Source organism: Lissotriton helveticus, chromosome 7 (genome assembly GCF_964261635.1).
Source record: "Lissotriton helveticus chromosome 7, aLisHel1.1, whole genome shotgun sequence".
NCBI lineage: Eukaryota > Metazoa > Chordata > Amphibia > Caudata > Salamandridae > Lissotriton > Lissotriton helveticus.
In genome coordinates this window covers 1,042,992,526-1,043,013,508 of record NC_136068.1, presented here as the reverse complement: position 1 = coordinate 1,043,013,508, position 20,983 = coordinate 1,042,992,526, and the positions used below count along the sequence as shown (strand labels likewise).

Sequence of the window (20,983 nt, the reverse complement as noted above, 5' to 3'; positions counted from 1 at the left end):
CTGTCACCTTCTTGATAAAGAAGTTTGCAAGCTTCTCGCACTGAGCTTGTAACAGTGATGGGGGTGGAACAGTGTTACTGGGGTCAGAGAGATTGTGGACCACTTTAAAGTGCCTTTTGGGGCAGTTTTGCACCTCAGAAATGTGATTTGAGTAAAAGGAAGCTCAGGTTTTGCTACAGTGCATATGGTACTGGTTCAGAGCTGCTTTATATTTCAGTTTTGAGTTCTTATCATACAGTTTCCTCCAGGTCCTTTCTAGCCTCTTACATAATTTTTTTCTTTCCTTGCTGTAAGGCCTCATTAAACCAAGGGGGAGTGGGATGTTGCTTGAATACTGATTTAAGTCTGGCTGGTAAGATTGCACATAGAGTGTCTCGGAGCCAGATGTCAACCATAGGTTGATCTGGGTCAACCTTCTGTACCAGTTGAGGACAGGTGTTCAACAGGCGAGTGTTGAGGACAGGGAAGTCTAATTTAGCCCAGTTTCTGGTCATAACTTTGGCCTGACTGCCACCCAAGAGGGTGCAGTGCTCAGGTATAAAGAAGGGCACTGCAAAGGGATGTATGACGTTACAACTCATACTTTTACAATGCCTACCTTTACATCGTAAGTTTTACAACACATACCATTACAACGCATAATGCTTTTGGGCGCTGGATAGTGAATAGTTTAATTTACTATTCCAACTCCAGTCCCCGTGGATAGTAGGGAAGGTTATTGGATAGTAAATTAACCTATTCCCTGTCCTATAGCACCCCCCAGAGCAATGCGTTGTAATAGTTTGCGTTGTAAAAGTTGCGTTGTAATGGTAGTTCGTTGTAAAAGTTTCGTTGTAAAGGTTGTATACCCTGCAAAGTGATCTGACCAGGGAAACAGCATGGGAGGGTCCGTAGTCAGACCTTTAATATTGGAAAAAATGGGGTCAAGCAAATGACCCGCCTTATGCATAGGGGTAGAATTCACAAGGTTGAGATTCAGAGCGCCCAGGTCCTCTATAAAAGCCTCACATAGCTTGCAAGTGGAGCCCTCCAAAGGCATATTTACATCTCTGAGTACGGTAACATTGGCACTTTTAAGTATATAAGGAGAGAGTAGATAAGGAATTGTCGAGCACCAATTCCCAGGGTTGAGGTCTAGTTGTGAGGGGGGGTAGGGGTAGAGGGGGAGCAAAGAATACACCGGAGGCTGTAAACTTCGGTGAGAGACCATGTGAGAAGAATAAAGCTTCACATGCCGAGGAAGGAAGCTGATCTATTTTGCACTGAAAGATGTCTTTAAAAAAAATGGGCATCATTTACGAGGTTTTAGAGAATGGTGCAAGGTACCTGCATTGCGGGGCTGATTGATTTTATGCAGGAAGGGACAACTTTCTGCACAAAATCAATCAATTGAGGTGATTTCCTCAATCTATGTGTGCTGCACAATGCAGCACACATAAAAAGAGGGGGAAAAAAAGAGAAATGAAAAATGTTCTCCTCGTTGGGTTTCGCTAATGCCACCCCTGGGTTGGCGTTGGAATCTGACGCAATCCCAGGTTTACGATTACTCATAAACCTGGGAATGCTTCACATTCCATGGGTGTTGCGTGGGAACACCCATAGCAACTCCCATGGAACACCCTTTTCAGCAGTGGTCTGCGTGAAAAGAGCACATATTTACAAGGCCATGAAAAGCCATGTAAAGTGGCTTTGCGTGGCCTCGTAAATATGCTGCGGCACATTGCGCCACCGGAGTGTTAGGCGTCAGGGGCTCTGTCTACTAGGAAATCGTGGATGTGTCGCTGATGGTTAGCCTGGGAGTGACAGTTTATACTCCAGAAGCAGAATCCACTTCTGGTTGTACAACCTCTTGTCGATTTGTCGATGTTTTCTTGTTCTCAACGTCTGGGGAGTTGGGTCTCCACAGACGTTCTAAATTGCACATAGTTTGGATCAGTGAGGCAGTACATCCATGAATCCGGCAACAGACATGCTGTGTACCACACACATTAAAGGGCGTCCTCTTGCAGATATGTAAGGCATCTCACAGGATCGGTTTGGATACTGTTGCCGCATGTACCTGTTCGATGCATCTTACAGGATCTGAGTCAGCCGTGGTCCAACAGTGCACCTAACTGAGGTCTAGTGCTGCCCTGTACATCATAGGATTTGACTGATTGCAGGTGAAGCAGTGCAGTACATCTCACATGACTGGGTGAGTCCTGGTTCCTCGGTGCAGTGCACCTGGCGAAGTTAGCCCTAATGTAGTACAGCAGTACATATCCTATAATCTAAAGAGTCCTGGTGCAACCGCGTGGTGCACCACAAAGATGCTTTCTCTACAGTAATACTGTCACACGATATTTTACACAAACTAACTACATAACCTGTAGAGTTTACCCCCTGTAATTAGATCACCACCAATACAGGTGAATCAAGAAGGGTTAGATCACTAATCTATCATTCTGCTTTCCTGACATCCAGCACCTTGTCGCATTGTCAGAGTCCAGAGATAGCAGCCCCCATCAGTCCATATTTCCAATCACTTGCAACGTTCATGTTGGTGACCCCACTTAATCCATAAGTATAACTCCCTCTTCTTCAAACCCCTCTTTTTGAAAATCATCCCAACATAAACGACCTGGCTACCTCTTTACCCTTACAGTGGGGTGGACATAAAGAAGAAATGTCCCAGCTACTGGGAAGGAATGCTACATTAAATTAAGGATATGGAGGTCAGGATTATGCGTTTATTGGCTCACTTTATTAACTCAGAGTCACTTGAAAAACAAACGTCATTAAAACAACATTTCACATATTGTAGAAACTCAAAGCTCTGTAAAGCTTCTGCCGGGATCTCCTTGCTGCTCCACCCACCTGATCTCGCTGGGTAAGTATGTCGTTTTTGCTGTTTCAATGTTAAAAGGAGCAGGGATGTTTTTTCTCTGTGTGCTTTTTTTGTGTGTAAAGTAGCTGGATGTTTCTCAAGGAATTTACTGTTTTGTTTTAAATTATTATTTTGGTTTAAATGTTCTAGATTGAGTGGCTTAAAATGTTTTTTTAATCTGATAAAACAATTTGTTACATTTGCTATGTTTTTACCTTGTTTACACAAAGATGCCCACTGTTGTTTGAATAAAGGTCTTTGGGCCTTATTTAGAGTTTGGCAGACAGGGTACTACCTCAAAATGTTGTAATTGTTCGTTCAATCCATTAGATTGCCTTTAACTATAATGCAACTGTAATATGGCAGAAGGGACATCCCCTTAGTATTTGACAGAGAACCCTGTCCGCCAAAGACTAAATAAGACGCCTTGTTCTGAAATGTATGTGTTCTGAGCACTGCCATGTTCTAAAATGGCTCCTCTGTGCTGTGTTTATGCATCTGAGATTCTCTTGTGACAAAGCTGTAGGTTTTTCTTGGCATTCCCTAGGATGTCCCACCACCCGGACATACTGTGGTTAGGGTGTCTGAGGTAAAGGTGTCTCCCTGTGGCGAATACCCTGTTGGGCCTTGGGCCAGAACCTTTGCTCCTCCAATGACAATCCATGGCACTTTCTATAATAACCCAACGATCCACCATTTTTAAAACCTATGTGGAGCAATCCACATCTGCCCCCTGGAAAGCGATTAGTAACGTCCAGCCACCTTTTAACTATATATAAGCATGTATGTTTGTGTGTATACATATATTTATATGTGTTATTGTGTGTAAATATATATTTGTGTGTGTGTGTGTGTGTTTATATATATGTATTCACTGAAAAACACAAAGGTTAAAGTAACGTTATAGTTAGATGAATATGTCAGTGACAACATTAATGTTTTGAATTTTAAAAAAACACAAATATTCAACAATTATAGTTAGCAGCAGCCTGTGTCTAGTGCTATTAAATGTCACGCACCAAATACCACAGCTTGGTAGTCTACAATTCATCTCAGGCCTCTTTATTCCACTACCAGAGACTCCCTGCCCCTTTATCTCACTCGTGCGGGTTCCTGCTTTCTTTATTTGTGACAGTTTTCCTTTTTTACAATTTGTGTCTTAGTCCTTCTCCTGGTCGCGGTCAATGTCTGATGAGGAAAAATAAGTGCCAGTCCCCAAATGTAAGTGCTGTGGCCCCCACTGACAACTACACCCTCAAATTGGGCACTGCCTCAGGGTTCTTGGTTTCCCGCACCAGGTGGACTCACTTTTACCCTTCAGGGAATTCTCCTTCTGCATCTGGCAATTACGCTAGAAGGGACAAGATTTCTCTAAGTGCTAGATGATTCATCCAGCACTTGAAGACGCTGCTCAAGATCATTCTGCAATCACACCACTACCCACAAATGTACACCAGTCTGTACTAAACAACTCCCTAGACTACCCTTTTCTATCCCTTTCATTGGTCTCTCTCCCTTCCCCCAACTCCTTCTCTTACTATTCTGTTTACCCGACAGCACTTTAAAGAGGCTTTCAGTGGTATAAATACTATTAAGAGAGGTAGCACGACAATTTTGACAGGGGTCCTGGTTTAGTAGTGCAGTGCACCTCAAAGAGTCTCACTGCTTTTTAAGGCAAATTGTAGGGGCACAACAGTGTGTGCAGCATTTGATGAAGTGCACCTCACAGTGCTTGGGTGCGCATTGTTTGATGCAGTGTACCTCAGTGCCTACGTCCACACCACTTATTGCAGTCAACTTTGCAGAGCTTGAGTCTTACGGTGCACCTTACAGTGCTGTCATAATTTTCTGCAGTGCGCATGACAATGTCTGGGTCTTCAATACGCCGTGAAGTGCATCTCACAATGGCCCAATCTGCATTGCAGAGTGTAGAACACCTCACAGTGCCTGGATCCTCATCACCTGATGCAGTGCACCACATGTCGTCTGGGTCGACACTGTATGGTGCAATGCACCTCACTGGCTGTGTGTCCGTATTGTATAGAGCAGTGCACCTCACAGAGCCTGGGACATTATTGCTTGAAGCAGTGCCACAACGTTTCTGGATCCTCACTGCACAGTGGTGTGTACTTTACAGAGTATGAGTGCACGCGAGGCAAAGCAGCCCCCCACGTGTTTGGGACACTCGTCGCTTGATGCAGGCTGAGTCTTCATCATCAGATTCTGGGCTCTCACTTCGTATTGCAGTGTACCTAAGAGCCTGGGTCTACAATGCACATTGCAGTGCACCTCACAGAGCACGGATTCTGAGGCACAATGCAGTGCACCTCACACAGTATAGATGCTCTTCCGTGCTGCAGTGCACCTCATAGAGCATGGATTCTCAGTCAGAATGGAGTGCACCTCACACAGTTTAGATCCTCTTTCGGTGCTGCAGTGCACCTCACAGAGCACGGATTCTCAGTCACAATGCAGTGCACCTCACATTTTCATGCATGCCAACATTTTAGGACAGGGACGTGGGAGATTAAAAATAAAAATTCGGGAGAATGAAAATTCCCTATTGACTTATATTGTAGAAAATGCAATTTCAGGCGCTAAAATAAAGCCATTTTTGGCTAGAAAAATCGGTAGTCTCCCGCCTGAATCGGGTCTATTGGCATGTATGCAGTTTAGATCCTCTTTCCGTGCTGCAGGGCGCCTCACAGAGCACGGATTCTCAGTCACAATGCAGTGCACCTCACAGTTTCATGCATGCCAACATTTTAGGACAGGGACGTGGTAGATTAAAAATTAAAAATCGGGAGAATGAAAATTCCCTTTTGACTTCTATTGTAGAAAATGCAATTTCAGGCGTTAAAATAAAGCCATTTTTGGCTAGAAAAATCGGTAGTCTCCCGCCTGAATCGGTTCTATTGGCATGTATGCAGTTTAGATCCTCTTTCCGTGCTGCAGTGCATCTCACAGAGCACAAATGATTCTCAGTCACAATGCAGTGCACCTCACACAGTTTAGATCCTCTCTCCGTGCTGCAGGGCACCTCACAGAGCACGGAATCTCAGTCACAATGCAGTGCACCTCACACAGTTTAGATCCTCTTTCCGTGCTGCAGTGCACCTCACAGAGCACTGATTCTCAGTCACAATGCAGTGCACCTCACACAGTTTAGATCCTCTTTCCGTGCTGCAGTGCACCTCACAGAGCACTGATTCTCAGTCACAATGCAGTGCACCTCACACAGTTTAGATCCTCTTTCCGTGCTGCAGTGCACCTCACAGAGCACTGATTCTCAGTCACAATGCAGTGCACCTCACACAGTTTAGATCCTCTTTCCGTGCTGCAGTGCGCCTCACAGAGCACGGATTTTCAGTCACAATGCAGTGCACCTCACACAGTTTAGATCCTCTTTCCGTGCTGCAGTGCACCTCACAGAGCACTGATTCTCAGTCACAATGCAGTGCACCTCACACAGTTTAGATCCTCTTTCTGTGCTGCAGTGCGCCTCACAGAGCACGGATTTTCAGTCACAATGCAGTGCACCTCACAGTTTAGATCTTCTTTCCGTGCTGCAGTGCACCTCACAGAGCACGGATGATCCTCACTCACAATGCAGTGCACCTCACAGATCCTCTTTCCGTGCTGCAGGGCATCTCACAGAGCACGGAATCTCAGTCACAATGCAGTGCACCTCACACAGTTTAGATCCTCTTTCCGTGCTGCAGGGCACCTCACAGAGCACGGATTCTCAGTCACAATGCAGTGCACCTCACACAGTTTAGATCCTCTTTCCGTGCTGCAGTGCGCCTCACAGAGCACGGATTTTCAGTCACAATGCAGTGCACCTCACACAGTTTAGATCCTCTTTCCATGCTGCAGTGCACCTCACAGAGCACTGATTCTCAGTCACAATGCAGTGCACCTCACACAGTTTAGATCCTCTTTCCGTGCTGCAGGGCACCTCACAGAGCACGGATTTTTAGTCACAATGCAGTGCACCTCACACAGTTTAGATCCTCTTTCCGTGCTGCAGTGCACCTCACAGAGCACGGATTCTCAGTCACAATGCAGTGCACCTCACGCAGTTTAGATCCTCTTTCCGTGCTGCAGGGCACCTCACAGAGCTGGAGAAGACGCCTTCATTGCTGTGGAGATCTCCATCACCAGAAACATCTTATCTTTGGCGTGCTGAAAGATCAAAGAGCATAATTATTAACAAAATAAACGCCAAAGCCCCCTAGGATATTCTAAATGGTTTTAAAATAATTCTAAACACTTTTAGAGAGAATGTGACACCCTTTATCATAATTTTGCATATTACCAAATCAAGTAGGGAATCTCTTTTAATAGAAAGTTAGCACTTCTAAAAAATCTTTTGCACTTTTTAAAAGAATTTATGGCCAGATGTAAAAAAAAGCACTCTCTGATAGCAAACCCTGCAATTCACAAAATCACAGGCATTTCCGAACCCTAAAATGGTTTTATTGACCCATTCCGAATCACAATTAGGACAGGATGCAAAATGGTCAGTCCTTCCTAAATGTGATTCTTAATGGTATGTATCAATGGTTTGTGAATGCAAGCTGCAAACTATTGAAAAAGTTCTGACTCCTCAAAGGAGATGGTAACAGATTTGCAAAGGGGAAGATGTCCCCATTGCAGTTTCCCCTTAAGGAATCGTCTCTGGTGACTTCATAGGGGAAGATGGGTGCAGGGGTCCCTATCTGCTCTCCCTGATGTGTTCCCAAATGGGATTTTTTTTTTTATGATCTTCGGTTCCTTTATGGAGCACCTGCTGTTTCCATTTGGGAATATACACACAGACATGGGCGTATGCAGACATTTTTTCAGGGGGCAGGGGCATAAAAAATTCAAGATCGTGCTTCCGCTATTAAAATCGGCAGAGCGATCATGAATTTTTTTTAAAGGGTAAGTGAAAAATCCAGGATTCAGGAGGGGCAAGCCCCTATCTTGCCCCCCTTGCGGACGTCCATGCACAGAGATGGTGGTCTGCTGTTTCTTCCAGGCCACCATCCCTATGTTTATGGTCATTCGCAGTGATCGGCAATACCAACTTACCTAATTAACATTCATCAGCTATATCACTCTGTGACCCACAGTGACGGGACATTTTGTGATGGGACCCATTAGTGCACAGGTTGCATTGCAAAATTGAAGACTGGTCACTTAACCGCATGCGCGCGGCGGCTTTTCCCGCTGTACGCGGCGTTTTTTAAAAACGCGCGTTACATGACGAGCTCAGCTCGTCATCAGCGGGCGAGCGGCGCAACTCATGACGAGCTGAGCTCGTCATCAGCGCCGAAGTGGTTAAAGTTAATGCACAATTTGTAACCACATAGGCTACCAGTCTTTTTACACCGGGGTCCATAGTGAGCTCTCCATATGTTCTGACTGCACACCCTTTGAAAATAATTCAATGGACTGTTTATAAATAGTCCACATACTTTACAATAACTCTACACGTATATGAAAACGATCTTCTACCCTTCACTCATATAGCCGGATCACAAAATAATTTTGACTCGTACTATTTCATTGTGGTAAGTTAAGGCACCATTTTCTCCAAGCACCTTTTACTGTTGTATTGGGAAACAAGATTCTGAAGGTGGTAATGTGTGCATGTTTGTTGTGTAATATTTTGTTATGCAATGTTTTCCGTTCTGTTGATTTCTGTTTTCCTGCGTTATTGTGCTACATTAATGCTATGCGGTTTTGTTTTGGTGCACTATAGGTGTTGTGTTTTGTTTTCACTGTTTTGTCGTGATGTGCCCTGTTATATTTTAATTGTGTTTCTAGGTTGCTTTGTGTATGTTTTTGTGGCATTTCTGTTGTTTACGTTACATATGTCATAAAATGGAAAGGATAGGGCTATAAGTCTTTAAATCATCCTGTTTTAATATAGAAGCATTTTTCTGGGAATTGCAAGGGCCTCACCCACATATAGTGACATTCTTCATCATTGGGCTTCCAGTACTGGAACATAATTTGTGTCTGTGTGAGCTCAACCACTTAGGGCCCGATTTTGATTTCCATACAACTCGCATCTGGCAGGCTTTCTGAGCAAAACGTGCTCAGGGAGTCCGAACGAGCGAGTACGAAGCTGCCGTATGCTTAAGGACTCGGTTTGCGCAGACTCCCATTGAACTCTATGGGAGCTTGTGTACAAATGCGTACACAGGCTCCCATAGCAGAAAAGGGTTGGTTGGAGAAAAGCGTACACCCTGTGGCAGGCACCCCATGGTGCTCGCCACACTGTGCATGCCTGGATCAGTGGGACCCATGGGCTCACTCCTGTGACAGATGAGGAGGGCCCGGGTGAAGGGGAACCTGCAATGGCCCCCCAAAGTATGCTACCGACAGCCGTTTCGGCTCCCTGAGACCGAGGAGAAGCGGTTGTCTGAATCGTGAATCGTACTCGCTCGGATGGAATACGCATCCATAGGGCAGCGCGATTCGGCTACAAACGGTTCGGGTCCCGGAAACGATTCGGTAGGCATGTACTTAATCTTCACATCGTACTTTGTCGTTCTGACGTTGGTACGATTCGGTCCTAAACAAGGGCTAGGAATCGGATCTGGAAAAGCCAAATCCGGAGGCCTTCCGAACGACATTGGTGGGAGTGAGGGATTTTCTTTTCAGCAGACCAGTGAAAGCAAATTTTGAAATAGTCTAGTGGTGTGGTTCTTAACCTGTGGTCCAGGTACCCTGGGGGTCCAAGAAGCCTACCCAGTGGGTCTGCAACTGCTTAGAAAATTAAATGATATAAAAGATTATTAAAGTGTATTTAAACAATAAAGAAAATTGTAAAACTGGAAATTTTAAAATGTTCTGTAAATGTGTTTAGGAATTTGTAATATGAGGCAAAAAATGTAATTGGTATGTTCAGATTGATTCGTGGGAGCAGTCAATATAAGCGCATCATGCAGAATATACAATATGGGTGATGGGCTGCCTCAGTTGAATTAAGAAAAACTCTAAACTTCCCGTTAAGTTTAAAAAATCGATTTTTTAAATATTTGTCTGTTGCAGTTCAAATCATCGAAATTGCTCAGGCCAGTGACCCCAACTTCCAGTAATGACTCAGAGGGGTTCCCCGGATTTCAATAATGCTTCAGTGGGGTCCCATGATTCCAGTAATAGTTAAGTGGGTATACACAAAAGTGAAAAGTTTTAGAATCACTGGTTTAGGACTATTTATAAGTTATTTGTATTACAGGATGCCCTGGCTGGATTAAAAACTACAGTGGTGTCGATGGACTGGAGTTGTTATCAGCCGACATTCTACTTTCGGCCAACCTTTGTATGCCCTACAGGTAAACGGCCTTCGTCAGGATATGAGAGGTCACTGGCTGTGTGTGCATAGTGTTCTCAATGGGTAACACATGCAGCATACCCATAAGTATGACAAAGAAAATGAGAACATGGAAGACTTATCATATGAGGGTTACTTGTATCTTGTGTGCATGCTTGCCATTGAATAGTTTCAGTTGAGGTAGTTTCAACCCAGGGAGTGACAGGATTGTCAAACTGTAGTCACACATTCTTCAAGAGGAAGATCCCACCTTTTAATGCCCAGGAGTCCCTCTGCCATTTTTTTTAACATTTACCACTGTCTAAGGTGGTAAATTAGTACTGGTCCAACTCTTAAACTACTTAAGACATCGGCTTGTCTTAAAGTGTAGCAGAAACTGTGTCTTACCTTAAAGCTCTCAGTGCTCACTCTATGTGACAAAGCCCAAGAACTCTTTGCAATTTAAATTCATTCTGTACACTTTTATCATAACTCTTCAAACTTTAAAGTAATGTATTCAACTTTGAACATATTTATACACATTCTTATGAGACGTTGAGCATTTTGGACATACTTTTGCTACCTTTTTATAAGCCTTTTTCTTACTTGTTACACAAAATCTGCACACTTTAAAAAAAAATAATTGTGAAGATTTTTCAATAATGCTGAGCATTTGCTACATAACCCTGCACATTCTCTTGAGAAAACTGCACCTTTTAGATAAACTTTGAATAATAATCACTGAATTTTAACCAATATGCACACAAGACTTTGTAGAACATTAAGGGCCTGATTTAGAGTTTGGCGGACATAGGACTCCAGCGTAAACATGACAGAGTACTCTGTCCAAATTCTTGGTTCAGCCGCCCTATTTAGAAACGGGTGGACAGTTGGCTTTCCATCAATGCTTCTCCTGTTGGTCTGATGCTCTTCTTTTCTGCCACCACCAGGGAAAACGTGGCAGTGATTAATGGAAGAATTAAAATAATGTCCCTCACACCCAGGGAAAAGACTCCAGCAAGTGATCTCTAACTATGGTAGTCTTCTGTCTGTCAAGGTGAAGGCTGCCATAGTCTAAATCGGGCCCTAACAGAATAGCAGGAGAGTCAAAACTGGACAGAAAAACAATGCACTGAAAAATAGAGACAATATAGGAGATGAACATTCTTTTTGTTTGTGGTGTTTTTAAGTTCCATTCTGGGAAGCTTTTAAGTTGTGTTGTTGCTTCTCAGAAGAAGTAGTAAAAGATTTATGCATAATGCTAGCCTCTTGTCTTGCCATAAAATCTTAATAGCATTACAACATACACAGAAAAATGCAGGCAAACAGGTGGTTGTTTGTCTGACCAGTTTTATTTTATTTGATTACTTGTAGAAAAAAAAGTTACATCAAAATGCAACCGATTACAAAGACTCTTGCAAGGAATTCTCTCATTTATGAAAAAGATTCAGAGCAATAATGAATGTAGGTTTTACAGCTTTCATAAGTGAGTCCGGAAGGTGTTATAGTGAATGCATTGGAGGCAGAAGAGGTGGAGTATATCAGACTTTGTTTGGACTAGTGGAATGTCCTCCTTGGAAAACAAAGGTATTTTCCTATAGACAATGTATGTCTGATATGTTTACTGCTGAAATGTTGAGGGATCAATTAATGATGAGAAGAGAATGAGAAGCCAGAAGAAGATATACCAAAGGCTGAAGATCAGTAGGGATCCCAAGTTAAGAGGCATAGTTGAACAATCAGAGGCTAGGGAATATTTATTATTATCTAGCCATAAGCAGGACTCTAATCAACCTCGCTACTCTGAGATTTCATCCCTAGTTCCTAAGCCCATAAATCAAGCCACAAATGAAGAAACTGAGAACACTTCTGATGCCCCTACACAACTTGATGGTCAGCCTGTAAATCCATCTGGAATTCTTATGGGGAAACAAAGCTATCATCACTGTAATGCTGCCCTGCATTTACCACCAGATTGCACCCCATATGTTATTGTCCTGGAAGACATACCAAAGGTTAAGCCTTAATCAAAGGTGGGTGGTCCATCAGTAAAACAAACGTTGGTGCACTAGTTAGGATCAAAATTGGGCTGCTGTGATGATTTTCCTAATAAGATCCTTTTAGCGAGAAGGGTAGGATGGATGGGCTCCCCATAATAAGACTCCTAAGGATATTGTATTGTGGTGAATTTTAAGGTATCTTTTACACCATTTGTCCCATCTGATTATGAATGGGGATGGTATTCAGGTTCGTCCACTGGGGTATATTTATTGGCCAACTATTATGACATCTCACTCTCCTTCACTTTCTGTACGGGGAAAGAGACTCAGGTGGGACCTGATGTTTGTTTTAATGTGTCCACAATGCATTGTTTTAAGCCCCTTGGGGGTATAATACAAATAGCTGACTACTATGTTCTGATCAACCCCATACTCAAGTGGCTCCTGGAGTATGTTTGCAATGCCCGAAGTCTAACATCATGTTTTCCGCATTGGAGATGTCCCTTCCCATTGTCACATACTAGGCTAGATAATGGCTTGTCTCTTGTCTCTTGGAATAATGCTGGGGCACATACCAAAATCAGTATACAAATAATCTGGTGGTCTGACGAGGGATAAAAACTACAGAGGCTGGAGGAACAGGTTACAAATTTGATCACCCATAAATATTACAAATGGTGACCACTAACATTACTATGGCATGCACGGCTCCATGACAGTAGAAACCCTGAGGAGGGGAAAAGAAAATAAGGATTTCCATCAACTGCCCTTAGTGGCCAGTGTCATCATTTGAAACTCCAAAGGTACCCCTGTCACCTCAGTTCTACTGGCAGCAAGCCAGAGGCTGGTGAAGTAGGTGTTGTAAGAGACCAATGAAGAAAGGAAAAGGAAGATTGACAGCCTAATTATCCAAAAGGTATACTGACCGAAACAATCAATAATGCAGTGCAAAAGAAAATAACTATGTGTAAGTGAGGTTAAAAAAGGTTCAGCAGCAATCCAAACAACTTTATTAATGACTGCTGTTGATCTTAATAAAAAAGTGTTGGCATGTAACAAATCTGCCGGATGTTGTGGTCTACTAGTTTCAGCCGTTCAGGGTCACAGAACCCCGGCTTTCATCAGGACCTTCAAATGAGAGCTACTGCATAAAAGTGCAAATTGAAAACAGTGAAACAAATATGCAAAAGGAACAAAAAACATATAGTTATCACAGTAACATTACTTGTGATCATTCACAATACCTCTATACAGGAAGGATGGTTATTCATACCTGTAAGGATAGAAAGACGCTGTAAGTGTGCTTCATAAACCCATGAACCTATAAACTCCATATTGCTCAGTAGTTGCAACCAAATACAATGATGTGATTGTACACTCACCTATCCTGTGTGAGGTTTGAACCTCACCTCACCTGGCTCAGACTCAGGTCAAGGGAGGCACCGCCCTATAGTAAAAAACATACAGAAACAGCCTGTAAATAAAGCTGTCGGTTAAGCCTTAACCGGCCGTTCTGTAAACATTGCCCTGCCCAAAGGAACTTGCCAGAAAAGAGACATAGCTGACCAATTATTCTTGCCAAAGTACTGCCTTCAGAGTGCCTTAGTAATGATCCTAACGCACTGGTTTTTGAATGGATAAGATTGAAGTGTCCATTCACAATAGCTGTCTATGATGCTAAGTTAGGCAATATAAATCAACCAAAAGCCATAGTGTGACATTTCCACCATGGACTATATAGTGTATCTAAACACTAGCTTAAGCAACGTCAGAGGAGAAGAGTGTCAATTTCTCAGTTTCAGCCCGACATTCAAGGCCACCCATGTGCGAGTAACGCGCACCTGAACGCTAGCTTCCATAGCGTATATGCGGGAAAATATCAACCGGACATAAAAAGTTACCGATCTTGAAGCAGCCGATGCGTAAGAATCGCGCACCGGGGCATGAGCGTCTAACCCTGAGTAGCAGTGAGAGAAAATAGAAAATAGAAAAAGTACTCCCTCACCTCTTCGTCGGTACCTCAGTCGTTGTGCTGAGGCTGGGGGAGGTGATGAGAGATCGTCCACGGCCACCACTAGAGTCTCGATGTCCCGGACATGTGATCTGTAACGTCAGATCCCTAGTGCCCAATCGGGTACAAGGACTACAAAGTGACATCATCGGATGCATTTCTGTAGTTCAAAAGCGTTCAGACTTCGTTCAGCAAACTTAATTGAGCATACACTGCTCCATCACCATAGATTTCATAGCCATTGTAAAACTGGGACTCTCAATGGCTAGTAGCTGTATAGTAAACCAAAGTGAGAGTCAGTAACATGTAGAACTTGTCACACTAATTTTTATTTTTTAATTTTTTAATTTGTTAATTGTTATAGCAGAGTCCAGGGAATATCATCGTTTAGACCCTGCGTGTCAGTTTTCAATTTGTACACCCACCTTTGTTCTCTGAGAAAAAGGAACTTAGTCTTGTCATTCACATGTAGTGGTATGGACGGTTTTTCTAAAACAGTCCAGTAGAATTCTTCTGCCTTGTGATTCTTTTCCAGAAAATGCCTTGAGTTTGGTGTTAGATTTTTTGCAGCGGAAGGTACTCTTGTGTTCCAGCATCCGCTGTCGTACCTTCCTGGTCGTCATGCCAACATATCGTTCTCTACATGGGCATTCAATGAGGTATACCAAATGGTCACTATTACAATTAGAAAAGGTTGTTTGTATCCATGGTTTGGGTGTGCCAATGTCAACGGTTTTTCTAAAACAGTCCAGTAGAATTCTTCTGCCTTGTGATTCTTTTCCAGAAAATGCCTGGTGAGTTTGGTGTTAGATTTTTTGCAGCGGAAGGTACTCTTGTGTTCCAGCATCCGCTGTCGTACCTTCCTGGTCGTCATGCCAACATATCGTTCTCATTTGAAGATCCTGACGAAAGCCGGGGTTCTGTGACCCTGAACGGCTGAAACTAGTAGACCACAACATCCGGCAGATTTGTTACATGCCGACACTTTTTTATTAAGATCAACAGCAGTCATTAATAAAGTTGTTTGGATTGCTGCTGAACCTTTTTTAAAATCACTTACACATAGTTATTTTCTTTTGCACTGCAATATTGATTGTTTCGGTCAGTATACCTTTTGGATAATTAGGCTGTCAATCTTCCTTTTCCTTTCTTCATTGGTCTCTTACAACACCTACTTCACCAGCCTCTGGCTTGCTGCCAGTAGAACTGAGGTGACAGGGGTACCTTTGGAGTTCCAAATGATGACACTGGTCACTAAGGGCAGTTGATGGAAATCCTTATTTTATTTTCCCCTCCTCAGGGTTTCTACTGTCATGGAGTCGTGTATGCCATAGTAATGTTAGTGGTCACCATTTGTAATTTTTATGGGTGATCAAATTTGTAACCTGTTCCTCCAGCCTCTGTAGTTTTTATCCCTCGTCAGACCACCAGATTATTTGTATACTGTTATTGATTGGATTTGGGGATTGAATCAGGTGTAGTCTCTAAACTTTTCCCTTTGACCCTTGCTCCTCTGGGGAGTGTTGTTTCTTAGCACATACCAAAATATCAAAACCTAATTGGCTCTCTTTTATGTGCAACTATGACCTTATCTGTTGTTAAGACACTTGGATGAGAGATGAATTCTACAATGATGTTTTTATGCCTTTTTTCAGCTGGCAAAACAAAGGAAGGTCTGGCTACCTTTGTCTTGGTGAAATCTGATCCTCACCACATTTTTGGTTACCTTTTTCTCTCTCCAAACTTCCTTTGTTATTTTATTGATTAAAATGTGATTACACATTTTTTATTCATACTTTGGGACATATGATAGACTATTTTGATTGTTGGGAAGCATGGCGGCTAGCTAGCGTGCTGGCCATGAGCACTTCACATCTCCACATCTCCACATCTCCGTATCACACTTACTAAGTCCTGTCTCCGCAGTGTCCTCGGGCTCCTTGGTCACTAGGTCCGGTCCTAAGGCGTCAAAACATGTCAGTGACTCCAAAAAGGGGCAGTTAATATATACTGCTACCTATCATTCTCTTATATATTTTATAAGGAGATATTGCACTGCACTCCCGCCCACGTTAAAAAAAAAGGTCCCGCCTGTTCACCCTGACAGCACCACCGAACAACAACAATAGTGACCTAAGTATGTTAGTCACACGTGTCCACACAGTCGTGTTGGACTAAATTCTCCTTAGAAAAAATGTGTGAGAGACAAGTGACACCTCACGGAAACACCACCAACGGGGTAACTGGTATGAAATTTCCAGACAGGCCCCTGTCTCATCATCGGTCGTCACTTGCCTCTCAAAGAAAAAGAAGAAAGGAAAAGAGTGTCCACAACAAACAACAAAAATTATGACAAACAGTGGATAGCAGTGATATCTGCTGGTGACAAACACTTAACATAAAGAAGTGCTTAAAAACCAAGCATAAAGTCCCCTTAACCAACTTTATTTATAGGGAATTGCTTACGCTATGGTGATTAAAAAGGCTGGTAGCTATTCATGTCTACCATTACCTATTACCAGTGACGACATGTTTCACTGCTATAGCTCGTTAAGCAGTTTCATCAGGGCTGCACTCATGTGCCACCACTCCACTCTTGGACACTAGTTCAGTGTATGCTGTCAAAGGAGAACAGGCGAAGAAACAAATGTTTAAAATCATGTGAACCTGCTGTTAGCAATCTGTATGTGAAATGAAACAGAGAGAGAGATATACAACTGCTATTACCCAGAGACAGCCAAGTTAGTCATACCAGCTGCTCCAGGCTTGAAAAGATGTCTGGGTGCTCCAATCGTGAGCTATCACCTCTGCTTATCCTTAAGCTTTCTATTAGAAAACAAATTTCATGTTTGTACAAAATTTGCAAATAAAAAACAAAAACAACAGTCTTGTCATTGTGTAAAACACACCGTTTCAGTGGTTGGCCCCAATGTTAAGCCTTCTACATACTACAACCAGCCCCATTCAGTCGTATCAGGAAAGTATTCAAATGGGTGCTGCTCACGCATTTTCATAGTCATCGTGCTATCCACGAGCGGTACACACCACCCACGTTGCACGCATCAAATCGCTTGTATGCCTCGAGTTGCCGTATGTAACCAGCACAACCCGTCTCCCTTGTTATTCGTACCATGGCCACTGTGCTGTACTCCCCGTAACCCAGGGTCAATCAAGTAACTAGGACAGCAACACCCAAGGGACCCTATTTATTTATTTATTTATTTATTTATTATGCATCTTGTATTGCGCAAACTAAACCCGAAGGTGTCAAGGCGCCTAACAAAAAGATCAAAAGTGCAGGGCACATCTACTCATACGATTGTACAAAAAGACGTGTTTTAAGGGCAGATCTAAAAGTCTGAAGGGAGGGGAGGGACCTTAATTCTAACGGAAGATCGTTCCACCATTTAGGGGCCAGATGGGAGAAAGCCCTACCGCCCCATCTGGTTTTCCGAATACGCGGGACGCGAAGAAGAAGATGATTAGAGGAGCGGAGGTTCCTGCCAGGGTTATAGTAAGACAGGGTACATCCAATGCCTGTAGGGCTACTTTTCGCCAAAGCCTTATAGACCATACACATGGACTTAAAGACTATCCGCTCCTTGATCGGGAGCCAGTGAAGCTGCTTCCTGGCCAGCGTAGCCGAAGAGCGGCGGGGAAGATCAAGGACAAATCTGGCTGCCGCGTTCTGGACTACCTGCAAGCGCTGCAGCTGACTCTTATTCAGTCCAGCATACAGCGCATTGCAGTAGTCCAGGCGGGAACCCAGAAGGGCGACAGCAAGTTGCCTTCTTGCCTGCACGGAAAGGTAGTTCCTAATTTTCCTTAGTATGTGGATTATACCCCAACAGGTGGATACCGTCCTATTAACCTGTTGGCACATACCAAGGATGGGATCAATCATAACCCCGAGATTTTTAGCCGAGGAGGTAGGTTTAGGGCAGGCACCCAATGAATCAGGCCACCACTCCAGAGACCAGATCTCTTCCTTTCCGCCGAACACCATCACCTCGTTCTTCTCCCCATTCAATTTCAGTGAGTTGTAGATCATCCACTGGCTGACAGCCTCCATACAAGATCTAAAATTGGAGGCTGTCAGCTCGGTTGACTGGGAGAGAGACACGAGGATCTGGGTGTCATCCGCATAGGAAACTACCTCCATCCCAAAGGATCTAATAAGTCTGGCAAGGGGGTCACGTAGATGTTAAAAAGGGTGGGACCCTACCCCCCATCTCGGCGCCCGCATGTCACCGGACTTCGTTGACCTCGCCCCCGTACTCCTGTCATGTGATTGTGAAGCCAAACGTGGCGGCCATCTTAGACTAGTGAACCCAAACGGGCTGGAGCCTGTAAAGAAACCGGCTCATGTGTCCTCGTAGTTGTGCCCCAGCTGTTAATGCACCCCGTCACCCCTACACAAATCATCCATGACACAAGTAGAAGGAACAACCTTAACTTCCATGTGTTCTACACAAATTACTCTTCAGTTCGTGTCACGTACGATTATTATTTAATAAGTCGTGCTCCCTACTCATAATACCACGTAAATGGTAAACACAACCTTAATGTACATGTTATATGCAGTAGTGCTCCAAGGCGGTATCAGATGCACTTTTGTTATTTTCAGCACTCCGAACTCATACTGCTACAGTGCTGAACTCGGAGGCCATCTTAGAGTGTGTCCTAGTACATAGGGGAAGCAATGAGCAATCTATATTCAAAAGACACCCCAATGGTCGTGTCAATGTCTAGGTGTCGTCTACGGCTGCAGAAAAATGGCGTCTCCGTCCCTATCTACACGAATCATACCTCCAGCTCGTCTGAAAACATCAGGATCACCACTGGACAGACAGAGGCCATAATGTGTGCTCCAAACCAAAAGAAGACCTCAAACTCACAGGGACAGGCAGGCAGCTCACAGTTTGACCTTGTTCCATTCTATGATTTCGTTAAGCCCAATTTGGTCCTTTTTTTCATTGTAGATCCAACGGGATTCCTTGGCAAGTAGGATACCCTCAATATTCTGGGGGGTACCCTTGAACTTTTCTAACACTGTCCAGTTAAAGGTGTGCTTTTCTGTGAAACAGTGTTGCACCAGCTTTGTTGTTAATTTGCCAGCTCTTATAGTGCTGAGGTGTTCTTGGACCCTCACCTTGATTTTTCTAGATGTGAGTCCAATGTAGTGTAAACCACATTGACAGGTTAATCTGTACACTACTTGTGTCGAATTACAATTACTGAAATGATTCAAAAACCATTCCTTCCCGGATGCCAGTGTCACACTCGTGCTTTTCTTAGTGAGCGGACACACGGAACACATCCCGCAAGGATAGTGGCCGTTAGGGACAGTAGAGGTCGAATTAGTTCTGTCAGTGGGGGCTCGGGAATGAACAAGTTTGTCCTTCAAATTGCCCGCCCTCTTGAAGGCAAATCTAGGAGGAGGCATTTTGAAGTCATTATTGGACAGCAAGGACCAATGTTTCCGAATGGACTGTCTGATTTTGGTTGCCATTGGGTCATATGTCATCACGACTGGTACACATTCTTCCCTGGGTTTGACTACTTTCTCCAAAAGCGCGCTCCTAGGAGTATTAAGCGCTCTTTTTTTGGCTCGCTTCACCGTCTTTGCGGGGTAATTCCTGTTGGTGAGTTTAGAAGCCAAATCTTCCGATTGTTCAAGGAAAGGATTGGTAGAGGAGCAATTGCGTCTGTATCTCAGAAATTGCCCTACGGGCAGGTTATCTCTCAATGCCCTAGGGTGGAAAGAGTTATAGGAGAGGAGAGAGTTCCTATCGGTGGGTTTCAGGTGTACACAAGTGTTGATCTTATCATTGCTGTACTCGATGTCAAGATCCAGATACACCGCCTTATGTCTGTCATAGGTCCAGGTGAACTTGAGATTCGCATCTTGCACATTAAGCCACGTCAGGAATTCAAGCAAAAGTTCTTCCGTGCCTGACCAGATGCAGAGCACGTCATCTATATATCTCTTCCAGAGCCGGAGGTGACTCTGGAAGGGGTTGTTATCATGATAGATGACGTGCTCCTCAAACTGCCCGACATAAATGCAGGCTATACTGGGGGCCATAGTGGCCCCCATGGACGTCCCTGACACCTGGAGATACAGCTGGTTTTTATAGCCGAAGTAATTTCTTGTGAGGGCCAACTCTATGCATTGAAGTACAAATGCCTGAGTGGTGTCATAAAACCATTTCTGGTTCCCCAGGGCGCGGGCTGCTGCCACCAGCGCCGCGTCCTGGGGTATACAGGTGTATAGAGATTCAATGTCAATAGTGACAAAGAATTCCTCAGTGGGGTCGTACTGGATCTCCTCCAGAACATTCAGGATATCAGAGGTATCTTTAACAAACGATCTCTGGTTGACAACTGATTCTCTCAAGAAGAAATCCGCATATTGGGAAAGTGGTTCAAGCACAGATTGAATCCCAGCGACAATAGGGCGTCCAGGAGGCGGACGAGTGGGTTTGTGGATTTTTGGGAGTATGTTGTATGACAGTTTTTGAGTGGAGGGCGACCCTTTCCTTTTCCCTCTGAGCTCCTATTGTGTATTAGATCACTAGGTCCGGTGCCTGGTTTCCTTTCTTCTGTTTGCCGCCTTCTCAGGCGGTTGGCAGTACGAGGGAGAGCGGCCACAGCTACACGACCCCAGGTGTCTTTCTGCTGCCTCGGAGATCAGGCGCAATCGCCGAGCAGCGAACCGAATCTGCTTCCAGGTCCCCGGGGGCAGAGTCAGCACTTTCCCTATGGCGGTTCCTGAGCCTCCCTACAAAGCGATA

The 20,983-nt window shown here is 44.0% G+C and overlaps 1 protein-coding gene across 2 annotated transcripts in view; it reads right to left on the bottom strand.

The window, feature by feature from the left end:
• Positions 1–2,721: 2,721 nt before the first annotated feature.
• Positions 2,722–20,983, bottom strand: part of TMC8 (transmembrane channel like 8) — a 106,342-nt gene continuing 88,080 nt past the window's right edge. The window contains exons 17-18 of one of the 2 annotated variants that reach the window (XM_078653861.1): positions 6,555–7,051; positions 2,722–6,406 (exon numbers count right to left, since the gene is read on the bottom strand). In XM_078653861.1, the coding sequence (XP_078509987.1) occupies positions 6,980–7,051 (72 nt within the window). In that variant the 3' untranslated portion in view covers positions 2,722–6,406; positions 6,555–6,979. Of the gene's footprint in view, positions 6,407–6,554; positions 7,052–20,983 lie in introns of those variants that run through there. The other variant, XM_078653862.1, reaches the window with a different exon arrangement.